The sequence below is a fragment of the Ochotona curzoniae genome, unplaced genomic scaffold (assembly GCF_017591425.1).
Source record: "Ochotona curzoniae isolate NIBS_2020 unplaced genomic scaffold, NIBS_Ocur_1.0 contig_1071, whole genome shotgun sequence".
NCBI lineage: Eukaryota > Metazoa > Chordata > Mammalia > Lagomorpha > Ochotonidae > Ochotona > Ochotona curzoniae.
The window spans coordinates 2,966,058-2,987,895 of NW_024464939.1; the positions used below are offsets into that span (position 1 = coordinate 2,966,058).

Here is a 21,838-nt window from a genome sequence, read left to right on the forward strand (position 1 = left end):
CAGAGTCCAAAACTTTAGAAGAAGGAAATGCACCTACTTATTACTAACGTGAATGAAAATGTTTCTAGGGCTCTGTCCTGAAGCAGACACTGTGTGAGCAAGTCCCCCCCTCCCTGTGGGGTGTGTGTCAGGTCAATCAGGCTCACATCAGACTCTAGTCCAACAAGGACTCCTCCGGCTCAGTGTGGGGCTTGCCATTGCCACAGCTCAGCTCTCAAAACTGCCCTTCATAGACTAGTTCTTGTGACTTCATCCTCACTAGCATGAAAAACAGCTCATTTTTCATCATAACAGAAACTAGGAATAGAAATAGTCTTGGAAAATACTAGATATGATGCATTTCTCCACACCCCAATACTCTGTCTCAAGAAGAAACTCAGTGGACATAAATGCTCATTCCTCTAGTTCCCACCACCATCCCATGTACAAAGCCTTGGAGCCTCCTTGATTTCCACCCCGCCCTCCATGTGCCCCATCTTTTCAGCCTTTTGTCATTCACCTTCCCACTCAAACCTGACTTTCCTTGATAAAGTCTCTACCCACCCGTTCTCTCCTTTATACTCTTGCATTTTAATTCTTGATTCCCACATTTAGGCAATCGTGTCCAGCCATTTGCAACCATGCTATGATGCAAATCCTTGTCCAAGGACAACTTGGGTTCAGCCTGCAGAGAATGGACACCCTCGAGATACATAAAGTCCAACATCCTTGAAATCACACACTTTGAAGATTTAAGGTCTGGCTGTCTTCCTCATCTCTAACTTCTCTTCACACAACACAGCCCCACTCAGATGTGCTTCCTCTGTTCTCTGGGCCTTTCCATATGAGAGTTCCCAGCTGTAATTCCAATACCCATTTCCTTTCCAGATCTCACTCCCATTCTCTAAATGTAGCTCAGATTCTAGCTCAGAGATTTGAGTCTCAGCTTTGGAGAGACACCATTGAGACCATTCATGCCTGCTGAGGTCTTGGCCACACCTTCAGGTGGGCAGCACACACATTGTCCATCCATTTCTTCACTGGCTGAGAAATGCAAAACATCTTACCTGCAGGTTCTCACCCAACAAGGAGGAATTAGGGAAGGCTTAAAACCTCAAGATCCTTCCAAAGATGCCTTTGGTGCCCCCCCCTCTTTTGAGAGGCACCCCAACTCCTGGTTTTCTCTTGGGAGGTGTTTTTCCCATCCCATTCCCTTCTCTGCTCACCTGGTTCCTTTACAAATAAATTGTTGTTTGCAATAGATTCCTGGCTTTTTATTTCTATAATAAGCTGAGGAAAGAACCCAACAGACTCTTTTGATAACTATCACTTTGTCTAGTTTGCACTTTCCATGCTTCATCAAGTCAACATTCTCTGGTCACCTCCTAAGCACAGGTAAAAAGAAATATGACTGGATCAGTTCAGAAAGAGGTTACAATTTACATAGGAAGAAAGGCAGGCAAAATGATCACAACGACTAAGACATGAACAAAGTGCTTAGAGAAACACTTTGTCACGTATTGTCTAGATTCTATCTGAATACCTCTAATAAGAGAAAATTCATTGTCTCAATGAAAAGCTATTCCATTCAATTTCCAGAAAACTATAGAATCATAAAGTTATCATATTGAGTTTTAATATAACTTCCACACATTTATGCCAGTTTTTCAACTGCTGACTTTTCAACTGTAAATCCAAATTTCTTAACTCATTGAAACATGTGACGACCACGCTAGGAGTACCCTTCAGTTACCCCTATGTTGTGATTTTAGACTCTTCCTCAGCTGGCAGTCCTTCCTCTGGCTATACTACATTAAAGACTTTTTTATGACCTTCCAGAGAAAAACAGGAGGAGGTCATGATCTCCTCTGGTTTCATTTCAAGGTAATTTAAGGTAACATCTGCCCTCAGGAAGGAAAAGAGGTACCTTCATGACACTGCTGCTAATAAGCTAGCACTGCTGGTGAGTCCTCTTTTCTTTCTCCCCTAGGTGGTTTTTCCTCTATAAGCCTACATGTAGTCCAGGGTTTGAATGTCTTATATCTGGGCTTGTTGCATTGTCTTGTATTGTTAGTTACCTACATACTGAGCTTCTTGAGGATAAAGATGTTGTTGTTATTCATATTCTCATTTAATAAGCACATGAATGAATGAACCAGTGTAAAATGGGAAGAAGCCCTGTGGTACTCACAGCATCCCTAGAAGCTGTCAATATGCTATTCCTGGTGAAAAGCAATTATGGCGTGCATGGAATTCAGGTTGCTAATCAGCTGAATCTACAATGAAGAGATTGCCCTGAATTATCCTGGTGGGCACTCTGTAATCACAAGATCATTTTTTTTAATATTTATTTTTACAATTTTTTTATTGGAAAGGTAGATATACAGAGAGGAGAGACAGAGAGGAAGATCTTCCATCCGATGATTCACTCCCCAAGTGAGCGCAATGGCCGATACTATGCTGATCCCAATGCCAGGAGCCTCTTCTGGGTCTCCCACCCGGGTGCAGGGTCCCAAAGCCTTGGGCCATCCTCGACTGCTTTCCCGGGCCACAGGCAGGGAGCTGGAAGGGAAGCGGGGCTGCCGGGATAGAACCGGCACCCATATGGGATCCCGGGTGTGCAAGGCGAGGACCTTAACCACTGCGCCTCCGTGCCGGGCCCCACAAGATCATTTTAAAAGGATGGCAGGGGAGCTATATTATGGTTTTAAGGTTGCCACCTGTGATGCACCACATGACATCCCACATGGGGGGTTGGGTCCTATCCAGTTCTACTTCCAGTCCAGATCCCTGCTTATGGCCTGGGAAAACCACTGGAAGATGACCCCAGTATGTGGACCCCTGCTCTCCAAACGGAAGATCAAGATAGAGCTTCTTCATTTAGCCTGGCCCATCTCTGGCCTCTGCAGCCAGTGAAGGGAGTGAACAAGCAGATAGAAGATTTCTTTCTTTTTTAAAATATATATTTGACATTCTGCATACTTACAGTCTCAGGATATACTCAAATTGCAAAATGATGGACTTAGAACTATTTTCTGAAGGACTATATTGTTGTAATAAAATAGGGGAAATCAGCATGTGTGTGTGTGGGGGGGGGAAGTCCTAGAGCCTTTGGAACTGTATCATAAAATAAATTAATTAAATTCTTTTTAAAAAGATTGCTAGGCAGAATGATGGACTTTGTTGAAGGACTAAACTATTGTTACAATATAAGGGAAGACAGTTGAAATGGAGGGGGTAGGAGGGGAAGATAGAAGGGGAAAAGCCCTGAATCTAAGGAACTGTATCAAGAAAAATAAATTGAAAAATTTATTGAAAAATTAAAGATAAAATTTAAAAATTTAAAAATATATATTTGACATGGAGATTTACAGAGAGAAAATGAGACAGAGAGAAAGAAAGAGTTCTTCCATCTGCCAGTTCATTCCCCAAATAGTCACAATAGCTGCAGCCGGACCAGCCCAAAGTTAGGAGCCAGGGGCTCTCCACATGGATGTAGGTGTCCAAAGACCTGGGCCATCAGCCACTGTTTTCTGGGATGCATCAACAGGGAACTGGACTGGAAGCAGAGCAGCTGAGACAAACTGGAGCACATAGGGGATGCTGGCACTACAGGCAAAGTTTAACCTACTATGCCACAGCACCAGATCCTGTAATTCTGACTTTGAATGAATGAATGAATGAATAAAAGGAAGTCAGAGGAGAGTGGTTTACAGTCTTTGAGATAGACAGAGAAGCTGTGAGAAATAATTACAGCAGCTTCTCAAACTTCAAATGGGAAAACTAAGTTCTTTCCTAGAGCCTCCAGAAGGGAATGTGGGCCTGCTGAGAATTCCATTTTAACCTAAAGATACCCTGTAAGATTCCTGATCTGCAAAACTGAAACACTGCATGCCAGTAATACGTGTGTGTGTATGTGTATGTGTCTAAAGCCACTAAATTTGTGGTAATTTGATACTGTATCCTTATAGTACTAACTTAAGGGCTAACAGTTGGTGTCAGCATTTTCACTCACTTTAACCCTTAAGAAAGGAATGGGATAAAAGTCAGTAGCATGGATAAATTTGAAAAGGTTGTCTAGCTGGTGAGAAGCAGAGCTTGCATCTAAACTCAGGTCTCTGACTCCAACTGCAACTCACTTCACAAATCGGATGCCTTAGGAAAAGATAAAATCACAATTCAGATAATGCTGTGAAGTCACTATGTGAATATTCATGCTAAGATTAAAGACCCAAGATTCACTGCTGCTAGCAAAATGTGAATAGGATCTGACTTCCAATGAAAATACGCTAAAAATCACATGCGGTTCTTTTGAAAAACCACAAGCCAGTCTTGCAGTGCAGTGACAGGAACAGCCAATCACTAGTGATTCACGCTGCTGTGAAAATTGTATTGCTGTTTGGGAAAAGCATGGGTGCGAATTGAGCAATTATAAGGACAGAATTTGCCTTTAAATTCCTCATGAAAATGTGAAACTCACAAAAAATAACAGCTAACTGAATATAAATCCCGATAGCTGCTCTTTTGAAACATTATTGGAGGTGATACATTCATTCATGAAATATTCTCAAAGCATTCATCTGTTGCAATATGCCATTTTTTCTGAATTGAAAATGAGCTCCTCATTACTGAATACATGGTGTGTGTGGTGGTCAACATAACGTGAGTATACAGGGGGTGCTTTAATTTCCTGATACATGTTTTGGGGTAAATTACCTGTACCAACTTTCTTTTTCTATGCGATGGATGTAAGGACACCTATCCCATACTCAAGCCGCACACTTAGAACAGGATGAAGTACAGAGTCCCCAGTGCCTGTGGTTTTCTCTACAGACCAGGCTGTGGACTTTTCCTAGAACAAGAGACACGGTTCCTCTGCTTGAGAAGCTCTCACTCCTGCAGCTTGAAGCAAAGATGACAACTGAAAAGAAATCAGTAGCCTGGGCATTCCCAGAGTCTGCAGATTGGCACAACCTGCCAGAGCAGCACCCAGGACCCGACAGCTACTGGCAACACCCCAGCTGAGGCCCTCCTGAAATCCTTCCTTTCCCTTCTACACTCTGCATTTGGGGAAATCCATCTAGAGAGTTAGGTTGAATGAAAAACTGATCTCGTCAGATTGACTACTGTCAAGAATACTAATTCCTCCCAACCCTACCCACTCACTCGTGTATATCATCTTTAGCGAAAGATACTTTCACTGCCATAGATAGTTCCTGACTTATGATGGCTCGATGCATAATTTGTCAATTCGCAAACAGCACAGAAGCAATATGCATTCAGTAGAAGCTAAATTATGATCTTTTTCTGGGCTGTTGATATATGACTGTCTCTCTTTGTTGACACCGGAGTGCAGCAGCATTTGCATCCCCGAGTCAGTCCTGCTGTCACAAGGCAAACATCAAGACTGTGATGTACTGTGTTGTTAAGCTGTGAATAGGAGGTCAGGAATATTAAATACAATTTTAAAAGCTTTATCCTATTTATCCGAAAGGTAGAGTTAGGGAGAGAGAAAAAGGGAGGAGAGATACATAGGGAGGTCTCCTACCTGCTAGTTCACTCTCAATGAATGCAATGGTCAGGGCTGGGCAGGGCCAAGGCCAGGAGCCAGGAGTTTTACCTGGATCTTGCAAAAGTACCTGAGCCATCTTCCAGTGCTTTCTCAGGTGCATTGGCAGGGAGTTGGATCACAAGTGGAGCAGCCAGGATTTCATCCAGCACTCACATAAGATGCCGGCATTGCAGGCAACTCTGCTATGCCACACATGGATTTTTCACAAATATCACAAAATACATATTCAACTTAGGATGGGATGATCCCTCACCAAACTTGACGAATATGTGCATTTGCCAATCACAAGCCCACAAACATGCAGCCCTCCTGCTAAAAATACCTTACTCTTAAAATTCAGCAACCTAAGCTACCTATTTCTTATTTTCTTTGTTATGTTCAATGTTTGTACAGAAATTTCATGCCTGTTAGCCAGGATGGTTTTGTTCCAACTTTAGAAAATGAAATTTTTTTTCCCCCTTAAACGTTCTGTTGTTTCACAAATCCTGAGAAAAATGGGCTTCTTTTCAAATACATAATGAGACAAGTGTGAAAACACTCAGAATAGTCTCTGGTCCAAAAGAGATGAGCCACTGCATAGCTCCAAATAAAGGTGTAATCTCTCAACAGTGACATGGCAGTAAAGAAAGTCTTCATGATTTAGCTACTGGGTAACGATTGGACTTCCAAGCCAAGATCTGGAGAGAAATGGGAGCTACGGCGGATGGTGAACCCGTCCCTCTTGCCCCTGACTGCTGATTTTGGCAAAGGCCACAGTAACTCACCAACCACGGGGCTGACAGCCTCTCAGGCCCACATGTTGATCTATTTTAAGCTTCCTGGTTGGCGCTGCTGTGGTTGCTGGACTCTCTCCATGCTGTGAAAGCTTAACCCCAACAGCCGCAGGGGTCTTTACACCTGCCCACAAGGACACTAGACCAATTTGGTCAAGCATTTGCTCACATCCAGGTTTATCCTAGGATAGGAGAACAACCAAATGTTAAGAGTCCATTTCAGGAACTGTGTTTCACAAAGAGCATTTATATAAGCAAACTTTTTAAATATATAATACTGTGTGTGTACCACACTTATTCTGAAGTACTTCCCTCTTTTCTTATCTGTCTTTCTCTACAACAATCCTGCACTGTTTCAGCATTACTTTTCAGCACTTTCAACGTCAAATTTCAACAGGTATTATGACAGTCAAAACAGTTCAGTGCGGTCATAGGAGCAAACCCAAGAACCTGCACTAGCCACAACCAGCTGGCCCCATGATGACAAACAGCACTTTGGAAGCAAGCATGTGGGTTGGCTGAGTAGGGCTCCATCTAGAAATACAATCAACAGGTCACAGGGACATCAAGTCCAGCACCAAAAAAATCCTCCGTGGTGCTAGGACAGTTGGTATCTCTTGGAGGACTATTTGTACCACAGGCATGACTGCACTGTACATCTTTCCAACTAGAGAGCAGAACTTAAACCTATAATGAGATTATTCAAGCCCACCTCTTTGAGGCGGCTTTCTCCTGATTCCAGAAACACACTGGCATCCAGTTCTCATGAGAACACTTTTGATTATACCTAGTGACGACAAATGATCAGCTTTTTGAGAGGTGTTAATTTTCAGAAACAGCTTCTTCAGAACGAAGAAGATGGGAACATTAATGCTATCCTGGTATAAAAACCCAAATGTTGCTTCCTGACCAGATCTGAGATCCATTTGAAAAAGCTGTAACAGCATATCATACTGGAGTGCTTGGTGCAAGTCGCAGCTGCCTGGCTCCCCATCCAGCTTCTTGCTGACGTACCATGGAAAGGAACAGATGACAGCCCAAGCATTTGGCCTTGATTCCCACAGGGGAGACCTGGATGGAGATCCTGGCTCGCGGTTTCAGCCTGGCCCAGCTTCAGCAGCCACTGGGAGAGTGAACCAGCATATGGAGCATCTCTCTCTCTCTCTCTCTCTCTGTTACTCTACCTCTCAAATAATAAATCAGTGCAAGCATGGAATAAACGTGTATGTTTCCAGGGTTAACATTCTGATAGAAATGCATAATCTCCTCAGTCTCATCATTCTATTTCACAAGCATTCTGCAAAGGTTCTTAGACACGTCTACTCAAACCTGTCTGGATCTTCAGGCAGAAACTCATAAAAATCTGCTCTCAGCTTCTGTTACTTGGTCTGAACTCTTGTAAAGTAGGAGTTATGAGGTAGGGACACTCCCCCCTGTAAATGACTTTGAACTCATTTCCTATTGTGCAAAGATTTTCCATTCCATTAATGACATTTGTGGCTAACAATGTGGCATAGATTATATTGGGGCCCTGTGTTTGTTCTCCCATTCTTACTCTAAAACACTGTCCATGCATGTCTAACAACAGCTCTTACATACAATTTACTATGTGCATTGTACTTATTTAGAAAATTATCAACCCAAAATAGTCCTGTGAGTTATTGCTTTATTCTCATTTTATCTATGAGACAACTGAGCCATGGCAAGGTACCAAAGACCACAAAATCAGCTCTCACTGTTCCAACCATTCTACTGTATTTCTTTGAGACAAGAGAAAAGCAGCTATTCAATAGGAAACAAAACAAAACAAGGATCTATGAGCTCATTTGAGAAGCAAAAATGAGTGAAGTCAAGCAGATGGATCCATGTTAACTAGGATGAAGGTTAGACAGATCAGCCACAAACAATTCTCTGGTTAGAGAACAAATAAGGCAGCCTTAGAGACCAAGGAGTTGGAGGAGCCAGTTTGAATATTTTACATTTTCCCTTTGTTATAAAAATCAGATAATGCAAAACTAATACAAGCAAACTCTAGGGCTGGGCGTTTTAGCACAGCAAGTTAAGCCTCCAGTGGGTTACCCAGATCCTGTATTGGGAGTGCTGGCTTCAGTCCCTACTCCTCTGCCACTCTTCCAGCTTCCTGCTAACAGTCTGGAAGGCATGAGAGCATGGCTTAAGTGCAGGGGCCCTTGCTACCCAAGTGGGAGGCCCAGGTGGAGGTCTGGGCTCCCAAGTTCCCTGGCCTGGCCCACCCCAGGCTGTTGTGGACATTTAAGGAGCGAATCAGTAGATGGAAGATCTCTCTCATTCTACCCGTTTGTCTGTCTTCCAAATACTTAAATATTAATAAAGAAAGAAACAGTGCATGCTTGTGCCCACTCCTTGTCACTTTGTGAAACTCAGTGGCCAGGTACTGAATTAAATCCACCTCACTGGTTAACATCAGGTAGGGTAAGAGTAATGACCTCCTTGATAGCACCCGCAAGCCTGTGGAATAACAAGGTGATGCAGATGCAAGTGAGCATTGAGCTTTCAGATGTCCCGCACTTCATCCCTGCCAATGCCAAGGCTACCCGCAAAGACCCACCTCCTTCTAAGAACTCAGAAACGGGGTCTTCCTCCTCCAGGCCCCGTCATCTTCCCACTTTCACGGGCTGTGTTCTGCCCCTTCCTGTGAACGACAGTGGCTTCGGAGCCAACCATCCCTTTGGATAACATGACACGCCCGTCGACAGGGGACAGCGCGACCTCACCCTGCCTTACTTCCTCTTGGCAGCTATTTTGGATAGGATTTTTCCCCCACGTGGAAGCCAGCGGTGTACAGCAATGTTTTTATAAAGCCCTAAGCGGTGGCCGTGAATGAGTCAGGGTGCCCGAGAGCTACTCGGCGAGGCGGGAGCGAACGGGGTCCCCGTCCCTCGCCCGGCGAATCTTCCCGGGGAAGCCTGCACTCCACCGGCGCGGGGCACGCGCGGCCGGGCGCACGGCTGGTCTCCCGCCGAGGTGCCAGGGATTCGCGGAAGCCCGCCCGGCGGGGGAGCAGTCCTTCCGTGCAGCCCCACGCGTGCCGAGACGCCGGCAGCAGCCCGGGAAGCTTCCTCCCGGCCCGGCACGCCGCCAACGGCAGGCCCGGCAGCTCCAAGGACCGCAGGCCACACGCCCTGCCCCGCCCCCGCCTTCCTCCCGCTCCGGGACGCGGTCACGTGAGGCGGACCCAGCGAGCCAATGGGGATGCCGGCGAATGGAAGGGATTGTCTGACCCCGTGACGTCACCGAGCTGGAGGGGCGCGCGCGGCTCTTCCGCCCCCACCCGAGCCCCGCCCACCGGCCAGCGCACGGCCAATCAGGATGCCGGGAGCGCTCCGGCCCGCACGTAGGGGCGGGGCAGGGTGGCGGCCTTGGCGGGGCAGGGCCGCCGAGCGGGCGGGCTGGGGGTGAAGTGGAAGGAACGCCGAGGGGCGCCGCCACCGTGTGCTCGTGCCGACGCCGCGGCCCGTGTCCTGTCGCGTCCGGTTCGTATCCCCTGCTCCCGGCTCGTCGCCGCCCCGCGCGGAAGCCTTCTCCACTTGGTCCAGAGTTATCCGGGGTGGGGTGCCGGCGCGCCTGAGGAGCGGCGGCCGCGGGGCGAGCGTGTGCTGCGCGCGGCGAGGGGGCGGGTCGGGGCCGCGGGAGCTCGGGGCCCGCGTCTGCCGCGCCGCGCGGGATGCTGCGCGCCCGGGGCTGGAGCGAGGGGCGGCTCCCGGCTCCTGCGGGTGGGTTTGTTTGCTTTCCTGCTTCTCCACCCCTTTCGCTCCCTGCTCCATCCTCTTCCCCCCCCTCCCAGCCCACTCGCCGGGCTGGAGCGCAGCCTCGCCCCTCCTCCGCGCCCGCCTCCTCCTCCTCCTGCGTCTCCTCCTCTAATGAGCATCTCTGCCTTGCTTTCAATGGGCCGGTGCTGCTGTCGCTGCTGCTCTCCGCGCGGGTTGTGGATGTTGTCGGCTCCGTGTTGTGATGACAGGAGAATGTGTGTGTGTCCAGGGCCCAGACGAATTGGTAGGTATTCGTCCGACTACCTGCGTTGGGTACCCGGGTGCCTGGTGTTGGTGTGTGGTTCGTTTTTAGGTGGGTCGGCGAGGAGTGAAGACGGGAGATGGATCGGGAAGGAGGACGGAGGCGTCCTGGACCCGTAGATAGCTTTGGATGCCTTCGTGCAATCTTGAGGAAGGAACAAAGGGAACTGATCAAACAAGTGCGAGTCTGATGCTTTGTGTCTTCTGAGGCAACCGATTGCTTCATCGGTTCAAAGATCGCAGTTGCTGCGGGATGGCCGGGCATTTGCAGAAAATGCTTGAAGAATCGTATGGAGTCTTCATGCGGGGTATTTAATGCAATCAGATTACATAAACTGGGATTCTGACACGTGTCGAGACTAAATGTTTCTTTTCCATTTACGTTAGCGGCTTTGCACAGCTGAGGAACTCGCGGAGTGGATGCAGTGGTCGCATTTTCTAATGAATTTGGTCCCTGGGTTTCTTGATGAGGTGGAATGGTTTTTTTTTTTTTTTTTTGGCGTGGGTTCTGCCAAAGAGCACATCGGAGAGAATGGATATGTCTCTCGTTACAGCGCATCTTGCTTGCTGCTCATCAGCGAAATCAGCCAAATCTTTCTGGGAGTAAGAGGCTGCAAATAATGTGGTTGCATTAGGCATCTTAGGATAGGGACTGTAACGTGAGGCTAGTCAGAAATGACTAGGAAATGAGACACTGCTCCACCTTAGCTCCGGCTTTGCCTTGTTGCTGTTCTTGTTGCCTAATCAAGAGCTTTCGACTTGATTTAGCAAGTTTTGAGCTCATGATTTCTGTTTGTTTTCCGGGGTGAATTATAATATTCAGAAAGATTTTTGAGTTGTTCAGATGCTCGTTGTTCAGCCAAAGCTTTTGAAAGTCCCTTGACTTCAGAGGGAATCTAGTTTGATGGAGAGAATGCTATCAGTGGCACGGATGTGGATAGAACATTCCTTAATCAGAGAGAAGGGTTTTTAGGAGTCTGACTCCCCTCAGAGCTTGTCATGTGAAGGCAAGTCGGGGGATTGGGGTTCAGTCTCTGTCCATGTGCCTAGCTGCTGACAACAATGATAAAATTCAGTATCTTTTTTTGTTGTTTAATCCTGAGATCTTTTTACATTGAAGGAAAACATAATTGGGTATTTACATTTGGATTTAAGTAGTATTCAAAGCACCTGCTGTGTAAATCATTAGCTCTTTTACCGCAAGATGTCATTCATGTTGCAGTAAACTCCAAAAGCGGAAAGATTGTCAGTACAAAGGAATTTAAGAAAAGTGCAGATTTTTACGACTTGCTGTTTCCTTGATTAGATGTAAAATCAATTGCTGTTAGGCGCTTATAACTCTTCCATCTTAAGTTTTAAAGTAGGAACAAATTCAGCCTTGTAAAATGATGAAGAAAATGTCAAAGATTGCATATGTTTACATCCTGACAATAGAGATTTTTTAATGAGCTGGTATGTTTCTTACATGCAAACCTGAAAAGAGATGTGTTTTGTTTCTGGAAGCCAGTGTTATGTGACCCAAGATTGAGTACATCTTCTGGCTCAGTCCTGAACACTTAACCTTTGGATGACTTTCAGATGTCCAGTTGGAAGTGCTGTTACTTACAATTAGTTTTTCTGGAATTTCTGATTGTGTTACTGTGGTTATTTAGATATGGATTTGGCCTTTGAAAATTCTGTCCATTATTGTGTATTGCCTGATCTTCATTTTTAATAAACAGATCCTGTCTGATGATTTAAATAAATTGTGCGCTTTCTCTCAGTTGCACAAGAGGTTCAGAACGGCTGGTTTATGCAGTATTTATTACAAAGGTGAATAACCAATGATTATTTGGTGTTCCTTTTATTTTTTTTTCTTTGCTCTTCCATTTTTTACTTCACATACTAAAAAATCCAATTCATGAAATTAACTTAATATACAGCTAATATTCTGTGGTATTGTGAAATCTTTTTCTTAGTGGGTTCTGCTTTGGTAATGAGCAGCTCATATTAAGACTGAAATTTTATTTTCCTTTTTCCTGGTTATTTACCACATTTGATTCTTAAAAGTATTCCCAAAGTCCATTTTGTAATCAGCCCAAGCTAGTACTTAAATGCAAGATCAAGAATTCAGGAAAAGACACATTGTTAGGAAAAAAGAGTTTTTTTTTTATCATGTATACATTACCTAAAATGATAACATTAAGATTTCCAGATAAAGGACCCTCAAATATTTCTCATGTTATATAAGATTTCTGGAAAAAAGAATTTATTTGAAAGGCAAGAGTTATATAAAGAGAGAAAGACAAAGGGAACTCTTTCATCTGCTGGTTCACTCCCCAAGTGCCTGCAGTTCCTGGGGTTGGGCCTGTCTGAAGCCAAGGGTTTCTTCCAGGTCTTCTGCATGACTTGACTGTCCTCCACTGCTTTCCCAGGCCATGGGCAGGGAGCTGAATCACAAGTGGCAGCTGGGACACAAACTGACACCTCTATAGGATGCATTGCAGGTGACAGCCTACTCCGTTATGCCACAGGGCTGACCCCATTAGATCATATATATTTTTTTTAAGATTTATTTATTTTTTATTGGAAAGTTAAATATGCAGAGAGGAAGAGACAGAGAGGAAGATCTTCCGTCCAGTCATTCACTCCCCAAACAGCTGCAACGGCTGGAGCTGAGCCAATCTGAAGCCAGGAACCAGGAGCTTCTTCCAGGTCTCCCACGCTTTGGGCCGACCTCGACTGCATTCCCAAGCCACAGGCAGGGAGCTGGATGGGAGGTGGGGTTGCCAGGATACCAACCAGTGCCCATTTGGGATCCCGGCACATTCAAGGCAAGGACTATAACCACTACGCTATCATGCCGGGCCCCCATTATATCATATAATTTTTTAAAAATTTATAATTATGGGCCCCAGCACTGTAGCCTAACAGCTAAAGTCCTTGCCTTGAACACGTCAGGATCCCATATGGGTGCCAGTTCTAATCCCTGTGGCCCTGCTTCATATGTAGCTCCCTGCTTGTGGCTTGGGAAAGCAGTTGAACACAGTCCAAAGCCTTGGGACCTTACGTCCACATGGGAGATCCAGAAGAGGCTCTGGTCTCCTGGCTTCGGATCGGCTCAGCTCCAACCATTATGGCTGCTTGGGGAGTGAATCAGTGGATGGGACATCTTTCTCTGTGCCTCTCCTCCTCTCTCTATATATGACTTTCCAATAAAAATTTTTTTAAAATGTGTTAAAAAATTTTTAAATCACTATGATGCCATACCTTTATAATCCAAATTTTACACTGCTTTTTTTTATTGCTTCCTGGGGCAAGCATGCTTTTTAAAAATGCAATACTGAGCATTTTTCTCAGGTTAAATTCTGCTTGGGATCAATAGTGGATGAAAATAATATTTCTGTAGCTTTCCATTACAACTGCTAAGCAGGGGACAATGGTAGTAAGCAAATTAAGTTCCCAAACTGAAACCATTTACATTACTAATGCAGTTTTTGAGCTATTAGATTGTTTAGGCTTTATTTTAAAAATTACAGTGGGCAAAGTGAAAACAACAGATTTTCATTTGATTTCAGTGACACTGTTCCACAGATAGCGAGGCACAAATCCTAGGAAAGGCCTTGCAGTTCATTTACTCTAATGTCTTCACTTACTGTTTTAGGTGAGGGAGACCCAAACAAGTAAGCCAGTTTTCCCAGGATTATTTGACAAGTTGATGGCAGATCCATGCCCTGTAGCTCCCCGAATTGGAATGGGTTTGCAAGATCATCTAGTGAAGCATGGAAAAAAAAATACTGGAATCTCTATTTGTATTTCATTATATAGAAATGTTTTGTGTTATAGTGAATGTTGTATTAATAACAAGAGGATCTGTGCTTGTTAACAATATGTAAATATGCATGTGTTGTGGTTATGTCTTCACACTTTCTTCGTGGTAACTGTGTAACTAAATGCCAAGGACACAGGTCTAGAACAGACTGTCCCCAGGTGGGAGAAGTCTGCCCAGATGGGAGGTCCCAGGCCTTTTCTAGAAGGGATAGAGAAGAAGAAGGATGACTGACCAGGTAGACTGTTACGTAACTCTCATCTCAGCTTTCTCCAGCCAAATCTAGTGTACATTCTGCAGTTTGTTCTGCACGGAGAAATAGAAAAAAGTGAGGCCCAAGTGCAGTGCAGTTCTGGCTCCTGGGTATAGGGAGTTGAACTTATCAGAATGTACCAGAGGATATTACATGTGTATAAAATCTAGAACCTCTTGGGACAGGGTTTAACATATAGATTCACTTCCTATATATTTTCTGTAATAGCCAGTCACCTGAAATATAATTCTTTTCTTTGTGTCCAACTGTCTAATTTGCTGTCTAGGAATCCCCCCCGTCAGAAGTTCCAGCCTGCCACTCTTCTCTGATGCCATGCCAGCACCAACTCAACTGTTTTTTCCTCTCGTCCGTAACTGTGAGCTGAGCAGACTCTATGGCACTGCTTGTTACTGCCACCACAAACATCTCTGCTGTCCCTCCTCCTACCTTCCTCAGAGTCGCCTGCGATACACGCCCCATCCAGCATATGCTACCTTCTGTAGGCCGAAGGAGAACTGGTGGCAGTACACCCAAGGAAGGAGATATGCATCGACACCACAGAAATTTTACCTCACACCTCCACAGGTCAACAGCATCCTGAAAGCTAATGAGTATAGTTTCAAAGTCCCAGAATTTGATGGCAAAAATGTCAGTTCTGTCCTTGGATTTGACAGCAATCAGCTGCCTGCAAATGCCCCCATTGAGGACCGAAGAAGTGCAGCCACCTGCCTGCAGACCAGGGGGATGCTCTTGGGAGTCTTTGATGGCCATGCAGGCTGTGCTTGTTCCCAGGCAGTCAGTGAAAGACTCTTCTATTATATCGCAGTCTCTCTGTTACCACACGAGACTCTGCTAGAGATCGAGAACGCAGTGGAGAGTGGCCGGGCACTGTTACCCATCCTCCAGTGGCATAAGCACCCCAACGACTACTTTAGTAAGGAAGCATCCAAATTGTACTTCAACAGCCTGAGGACTTACTGGCAAGAGCTGATAGACCTTAACACTGGTGAGTCCACTGACATTGATGTTAAAGAAGCTTTAATTAATGCTTTCAAGAGACTTGATAATGACATCTCGTTGGAGGCTCAGGTTGGTGATCCCAATTCTTTCCTCAATTACCTGGTGCTTCGCGTGGCATTTTCTGGGGCCACCGCTTGTGTGGCCCATGTGGATGGCGTTGACCTTCACGTAGCCAATACCGGCGATAGCAGAGCCATGTTGGGGGTGCAAGAAGAGGATGGCTCCTGGTCAGCAGTTACACTCTCTAATGACCACAATGCTCAGAATGAAAGAGAGCTAGAACGTCTTAAATTGGAGCATCCTAAGAACGAGGCCAAGAGTGTGGTGAAACAGGATCGGCTGCTGGGGTTGCTGATGCCCTTTAGAGCTTTTGGAGATGTGAAGTTCAAATGGAGCATTGACCTGCAAAAGAGAGTCATAGAATCTGGGCCCGACCAGCTGAATGACAACGAGTACACCAAGTTCATCCCTCCTAATTATCACACGCCTCCTTATCTCACTGCTGAGCCCGAGGTAACTTACCACCGATTAAGGCCACAAGACAAGTTTCTAGTGTTGGCCACTGATGGATTGTGGGAAACTATGCACAGGCAGGATGTGGTTAGGATTGTGGGCGAGTACCTCACTGGCATGCACCATCAGCAGCCAATAGCAGTCGGTGGCTATAAGGTGACTCTGGGGCAGATGCATGGCCTCCTCACAGAAAGGAGAGCCAAGATGTCCTCGGTGTTTGAGGACCAGAATGCAGCAACTCACCTCATCCGCCACGCAGTAGGCAACAACGAGTTTGGAACTGTCGATCACGAGCGCCTCTCCAAAATGCTCAGTCTTCCTGAGGAGCTTGCTCGGATGTACAGGGATGACATCACAATCATTGTTGTTCAGTTCAATTCGCATGTTGTAGGGGCATATCAAAACCAGGAATAGAGAGTGGAGCGTGCCGATTTTCAAATGAGATAGATGCAAAGGGCAGATAGATTTTTTTTTTTTTAAGATGCTACTATAATAAACATTTCCATTGGGCCATTCTGAGCACGTAGCCATTTGATGCTCTAGCTAATCAGATGTTGTGGATCGTGAGGGTCTGGTCCTGCCTGGCATGGACCTCACAGCACCTGCTCAGGAGACAAGTCAGTTCCTTAGCACAGGTGTCTTGAGAGGTGAGATGCTTTTCTACTAATCTGAGGAAAAAAAATCAAACTCTTAAAGAGGCCAAGAGCTAGAATCTTGCTGGTGTGTTCTCGTGATAAAAGGGAAGACGTGTTACTTTGCATCCTGCAAACCCTTTATTGCATGATTTCCTAGGTATACAATCTATGCATTATTCCTAGAAATTTATTTTAATCTCAAGTCGTTTGCAAATCCAGTACTTTAAGCCATAAATGACCAAGAACCAAGCAATCTGTATTTGTAAGGTTTTTTTTTTCTTTTTTGGTTATCTGACAGAAATGCTTTTTAAATGGAAAATCAATCTATACTTCCTTCTCCACCCAATTTCCTATTGTAATCGGAACATTTTCTATTTTGCCACACACTTGACAGTAATAGAAGTTTTTAGTTTTATCTGTTCTTATACTGATGTTCATAAAGTGTTTTGTTTGATTTGTAGTAATGAAGAGCTTTATTCAGTTTAAAATAAAGACATCCAAAATTAAAAGAAGAGACTGATATGTTCAATTATGGCCATCTGTATCCACTAGCACAACATTCTTATATAATCCTCGCAGGTCTGGCATGCTTTAAGTGTGTGGTGGGTAGACTGCTGCTGGGAAATCATACTTAGTAATAATAAGAATTCTCATCATTTGTGAATTTAAGCATAAAATAAGTTTAAGTAAATTTGAGGAGTAAGATTTAATATTACCCATCCTGTGTTGAGACAAGTTTTTTTTTTTTCCAACTTAAACATAGGTCATTAAAACATTTGATTTAAACTGCTAAATGCTTTAAAAGTATTGTAGCTTAAGAGATTATGTGTTAAAATCTCTACATGAGGAATCCTTAAAGGTAACTATTGTGCATGCCTGATGCTTAATAGAATACTTCGCAGCATCAAGTGTTATCTACGGCAGCCTCCATAATTATGCGCAGTCCCTTCTAATAATGTATCACAGTCAATGAAAATAATAAATATATTCAGATTTTTTGGGGAGCTTATTTGATATGCATCGAATGGCATTTTGTTCCTGTGTTTAATGATGATCTGTATACAGCTGTGCATATATTTCCATCTCTTTCTCTGGCATCACTATTAAATGGCTGTGACTGTGCTGATATTCACATAGATTTTAATGTAAAATATGATCAGCTTTCCGTTGTGTAATTGGGAATATAGGAGTCCTTTCATAATCTCATAGGATACAGACTAGATGTTCAATGACTCCCTGGACTGTGGATACTGAATCAATGTAGTATTTATTGGCTGGCAAATTTATTCCAGTTGAAAATAGTCTCAGGAAGATTGCAGCTCAGAACATCTTAATTTTTTTTTTCTGATGTATTTTTATTTGTATTTTTTGAAAAGTCAGTGTGGAATTGGTTTTTCCCTGAGCAGTATTTTGGTGAAAGGCTGTGCTGTGTATGTGTAAATATCCTGACAGAGAATTCATTTTTAATATGTAGATGGCAGTAACCCAACCACCTCCAACTACTGTTGGAATTGGTCTTGAGCATCACTGCTGAAGAGTTCTCTGTTGTTACAGACTGAATAATGTCTTTGTACAAGGGACAAGTGTAATAGAGGGAATATAAATTTAATTTCCTGTGGTTATAACCAAAATAGTAATTTTTATTTCCCAAGAAATAAGATCTACAGTCGGAAAGCTGATCTACATTGAATAGATGTGAAAGTACAATGTGGACTTTATATTGTGGAAATAATTATTAGACATCTGAATGTACAAACATCTAAAAACAGTTGTGAATTTTTCATAATGGGTTGTCACTGTGATGTGAGTATAGTATTAAAGTAAATGATACTTGTAAAGTTTCATGGTATTTAGTTTTTCTTAAATTTGTAAAGTTATTTAAGCTTTCTAATGTGTATTCAACTTTTGTATTTATATTTAATCAGTAGTTCATGATATATGTATAATATACCTTTAACCATTAAGTGAAATGCTGGTATTTTGAAGGAAAAGCTGTATTGATGAAGACATCTGAAACAATTTGCAGCCAGTTGGAGACTGGTCAGAACACAGTGACAGTGAATTAAAGCTTCGTATCTGCTTTCTGAATGGCCTGTTGTTGGTTTTTCATAATGGTAGGATTCATTAGTTACTTAGAGGTGGTACATGACATTTACTTTAGAATCTAGTAAATAAATAGTTCATTTTGCATTCAATAATAGGCACAGATTTTAAATTCACAGGTGAGATTTTGATAACACTCATCCCAATAGGGAATGTTCCATTGGTCCAAAAAATCTCATGCCCTTTTACAATTAACCCCTTCTCAATTAAAAGTCTCAGGAATAGTGTTTGGTTAAGATGTAATCTTAACTTTGCCAATACAGTTGTAAGTGGATTTTACATTCTACAGGAGTAGTCCCTTTAAAAAAAATGCTTTCAAGACAAGTGATGGAAATTTTTCATGGTGAAATGTTGGGATTAGGGAAAGAATGGTTCTTTGCTATTGACTTCTCTGTAGCGCTCCCACTGAGAAGTTTGAGTTCATTAAGTTCATTAAATGATTGTACTAATGACTGTCCTATAAGCAGGAGGCAAATTATAGCTTGAATTTTAATGGTTTTGGTCCTGCATCAGCCATGGCTATGATTAGGAATTTAAAAAAAGGAAATGCTGATTATTAAGACTGAGAAGGGGTGACTGGCTGGAGTATTTCGACTTTCACGAAATAAGATTAACACTGCTTAGAATTACCTTCCCTGTCCACTAGTCATACATGCCTGAATATTGGTTATGACTGGTTTGAACTTCGGGTATGACAAGAGGGCCTAGGGAACTGTTCTTCTTAGTCTGTAGGCAGACAGACTTAATTCTGACCTTTTTCATGCACCGTATAACAGTTGTAATTCATGGTGGAATGTTTCAGATCATTCACAGATGAATCCTATTAAAATTGATGCAGTGGTGCCATGACCACTTCTGGAGAGACTAAGTGAAAATGTCTTAATGGCTTTGGAAAGGACTTGTTGCAGTATGAAGGTCATTTCCTTGGGTCCTTTCAGAATTTGCTTTGACAGCTGAGCTTAATCCTATTAAATCCTATCTGTTCTGTTCTTGAAACAATAATTTATATCCTGGATTAAACCATAACAATACATGGTATTGTTTCATAAACAGCTCTCAACTTACAAGACTCCAGAGGGAATATGTTAAGAATGATGAAATTTTGTGTACTCCATGTACATGCACTTCAGGACACACAATTTACATTCAATTGTTTAGTCAGTAATCCTTCCTATAAAATATTCACCTATTGGGCCATTGCAATAGCCAGCCTGTACCCCATATTCCAGATGCTCTGTAGCATGTGCAGACTAAGAAGGGTTCCTGAGGGCCCACCTGCAGCTGTAGCTGCATTTCGTGAGTACCTGCTCCTTTCCTCTTGGTTCATGCTACCTGTTCCTAAGATATGGGGAGAGGAGAATGTTCAGCTAAGACCCTGCCCAGGAGCCCAGAGTTGTGTGGTATTCTGGGCTGTACCCAGCTCTTTGTGCCTGCAGCCCACACAAGCAGACTGCACAGTTGGCACTATGTGGAGGGCAGTGATCACACTGAACCCTTCAGAAACCTCCGACCTTGGCACTTGCAGCAGACAGGCAACCAAGGAGAATCAGAGAACTGAAGATGTTATCTCATCTGTGGTGATTAATCAGGTTGTCTTCTTGAAGGACAGGAGCTGTTTGATTGGCTGGCAATGGAGACTACAGAGCCCAGCCTACTGGCAGGAACGTTGAGAAGAATGGGGAAATGTAACCAGAGATCTAAGAGTACAAAGAAAAAGCTGAGAGAAGGAAGAAAACTGCAGGCGATGGCAGGGGTGATTAGCAGCGGTAAAGGGGGGCAGGGAGCATCAGGTCCTCTGTTAGCTTGAACCAGTGTCCAGTAGTGAGCAGAATAGTAGCAAGGGAGAGAGTTTCTTAAAGGCATTTTTAAGCCCTTATGAGCTTGCTAAGGCAGCAGCAGCTGGAACACAAGACAGTTGTCATTAGCATGGCTATTTTGTCTTGGTCCATTGGAAAAGAAGGGAAAAGGAAAGGCTTTGAAATTGACCATATGGACAGGGATCTTTGGCTCCCAGATGAACAGTTTTCTCAAAAGAACTTTGCTTGGAAATTATTTTTTCTTGCTTCAAACCTGGGGCCAAGTTAAACATCCTAATTGAGCCTGATGAAAACAGAGAGGCAGGATCATGAAGGCCCTGAAGCCAGGAGAAGCTGAGACTGAGCAGCTCAGAGGGGCAAGCAGTCTTGTAGCAATGACCTGCCAATAGGTTGTGAAGTCAGGCCCCGGTGGCATCAGGTGTGAGTAAAAGGTGCACTGAGCTTGCTGCTCCTATTTCTTGAATGCTCAGTAGGTGTTTACCTTGTCAGAGCACACTTTATGCATTTCCCATCTAATCCTGTTCCAGCTACCCTCTGGCCCCTCAAGGCCTGATCTGGCTCCCTGCTCTTGATTGTATGCCAGGAAGTCAGATCTGGCAAGCTGCACCCTTCTGGGCTCTCCAGACTCTATTTTGATTCAACCAAAGGGCAGCAACAGCTGGCACCCAGAAGGTAGGGTGAGCCCCTCCTTATTTTGGTGCTGCTGGCTGCATCTCCAGCTTTGGCTGCAGAGTGCCCTTACCCTAGAGTGCCCTTGGGACTCCTCTTCGCCCAGGATGCCAGGCCTCGGAGGGCTCAGCTCTCCTCCTTCCTTGGTGCTCTCCATCTTAGGAACATGGAGATTTCCTGCTGTGTGCTCTACCAGCCTCACTCAAAAACCTGCAAGTAATCTAGTCATTTGAATCACATAGGGTACAATCACTGTCCATAAGACCTGATCAGTGTGTTCCTCAAAGCAAGGTAGAGTAATAAGCCCACTCTGACTTAGTGCAAAAAGGTCAATCATCTAGCATCGCTCACCGAACAAATTCTTATCTATACCTTTCAAAACCTGTGTATCTGATCAATACGTGCCACTGCCGGGCTTTTCCATGTGACTGAGATGGTTCCTCTGGGCTCCAGAAGGCCTGAGGACTAGTGAGTAACTAGTAAACAAGTGACTTCCTTGGAAAGCAGAGACAAAAAAGTAGCAGCAAAGGTTGATGGAGCCCACCAGTGCATAGAGAACATAGGAAATAAAGTCTCCCGCAGGTTGGGTGTGCCAAGTGCAGGACAGAAATCCAGTGTGGCTTTATAGATTAAAACTGATACAGGCA

The 21,838-nt window shown here is 44.1% G+C and overlaps 1 protein-coding gene across 3 annotated transcripts; it reads left to right on the forward strand.

The window, feature by feature from the left end:
* Nucleotides 1-9,747: 9,747 nt before the first annotated feature.
* PDP1 (pyruvate dehydrogenase phosphatase catalytic subunit 1) lies at nucleotides 9,748-18,690 on the forward strand. Of its 3 annotated transcripts, none has more exons than XM_040993374.1 (2): nucleotides 9,748-9,836; nucleotides 14,721-18,690. In XM_040993374.1, the coding sequence occupies exon 2, from the start codon at nucleotides 14,768-14,770 to the stop codon at nucleotides 16,379-16,381; it is 1,614 nt and encodes a 537-aa protein (XP_040849308.1). In that variant the 5' UTR covers nucleotides 9,748-9,836; nucleotides 14,721-14,767; the 3' UTR covers nucleotides 16,382-18,690. The 3 variants fall into 3 exon arrangements, with proteins under 3 accessions (XP_040849308.1, XP_040849299.1, XP_040849305.1); XM_040993365.1 differs by lacking the exon at nucleotides 9,748-9,836 and adding an exon at nucleotides 10,110-10,356; XM_040993371.1 differs by lacking the exon at nucleotides 9,748-9,836 and adding an exon at nucleotides 10,257-10,681.
* The last annotated feature ends 3,148 nt before the right edge of the window (nucleotides 18,691-21,838 follow it).

What these genes read in the sequence shown, in the direction of transcription:
- PDP1 (XM_040993365.1), top strand. Translation starts at nt 10,224, where the DNA reads ATGAGCATCTCTGCCTTGCTTTCAATGGGCCGGTGCTGCTGTCGCTGC. An exon ending in TCCAGGGCCCAGACGAATTG is followed by an intron (nt 10,357 to 14,720) that starts GTAGGTATTCGT and finishes TTTGCTGTCTAG; the next exon opens with GAATCCCCCCCGTCAGAAGT.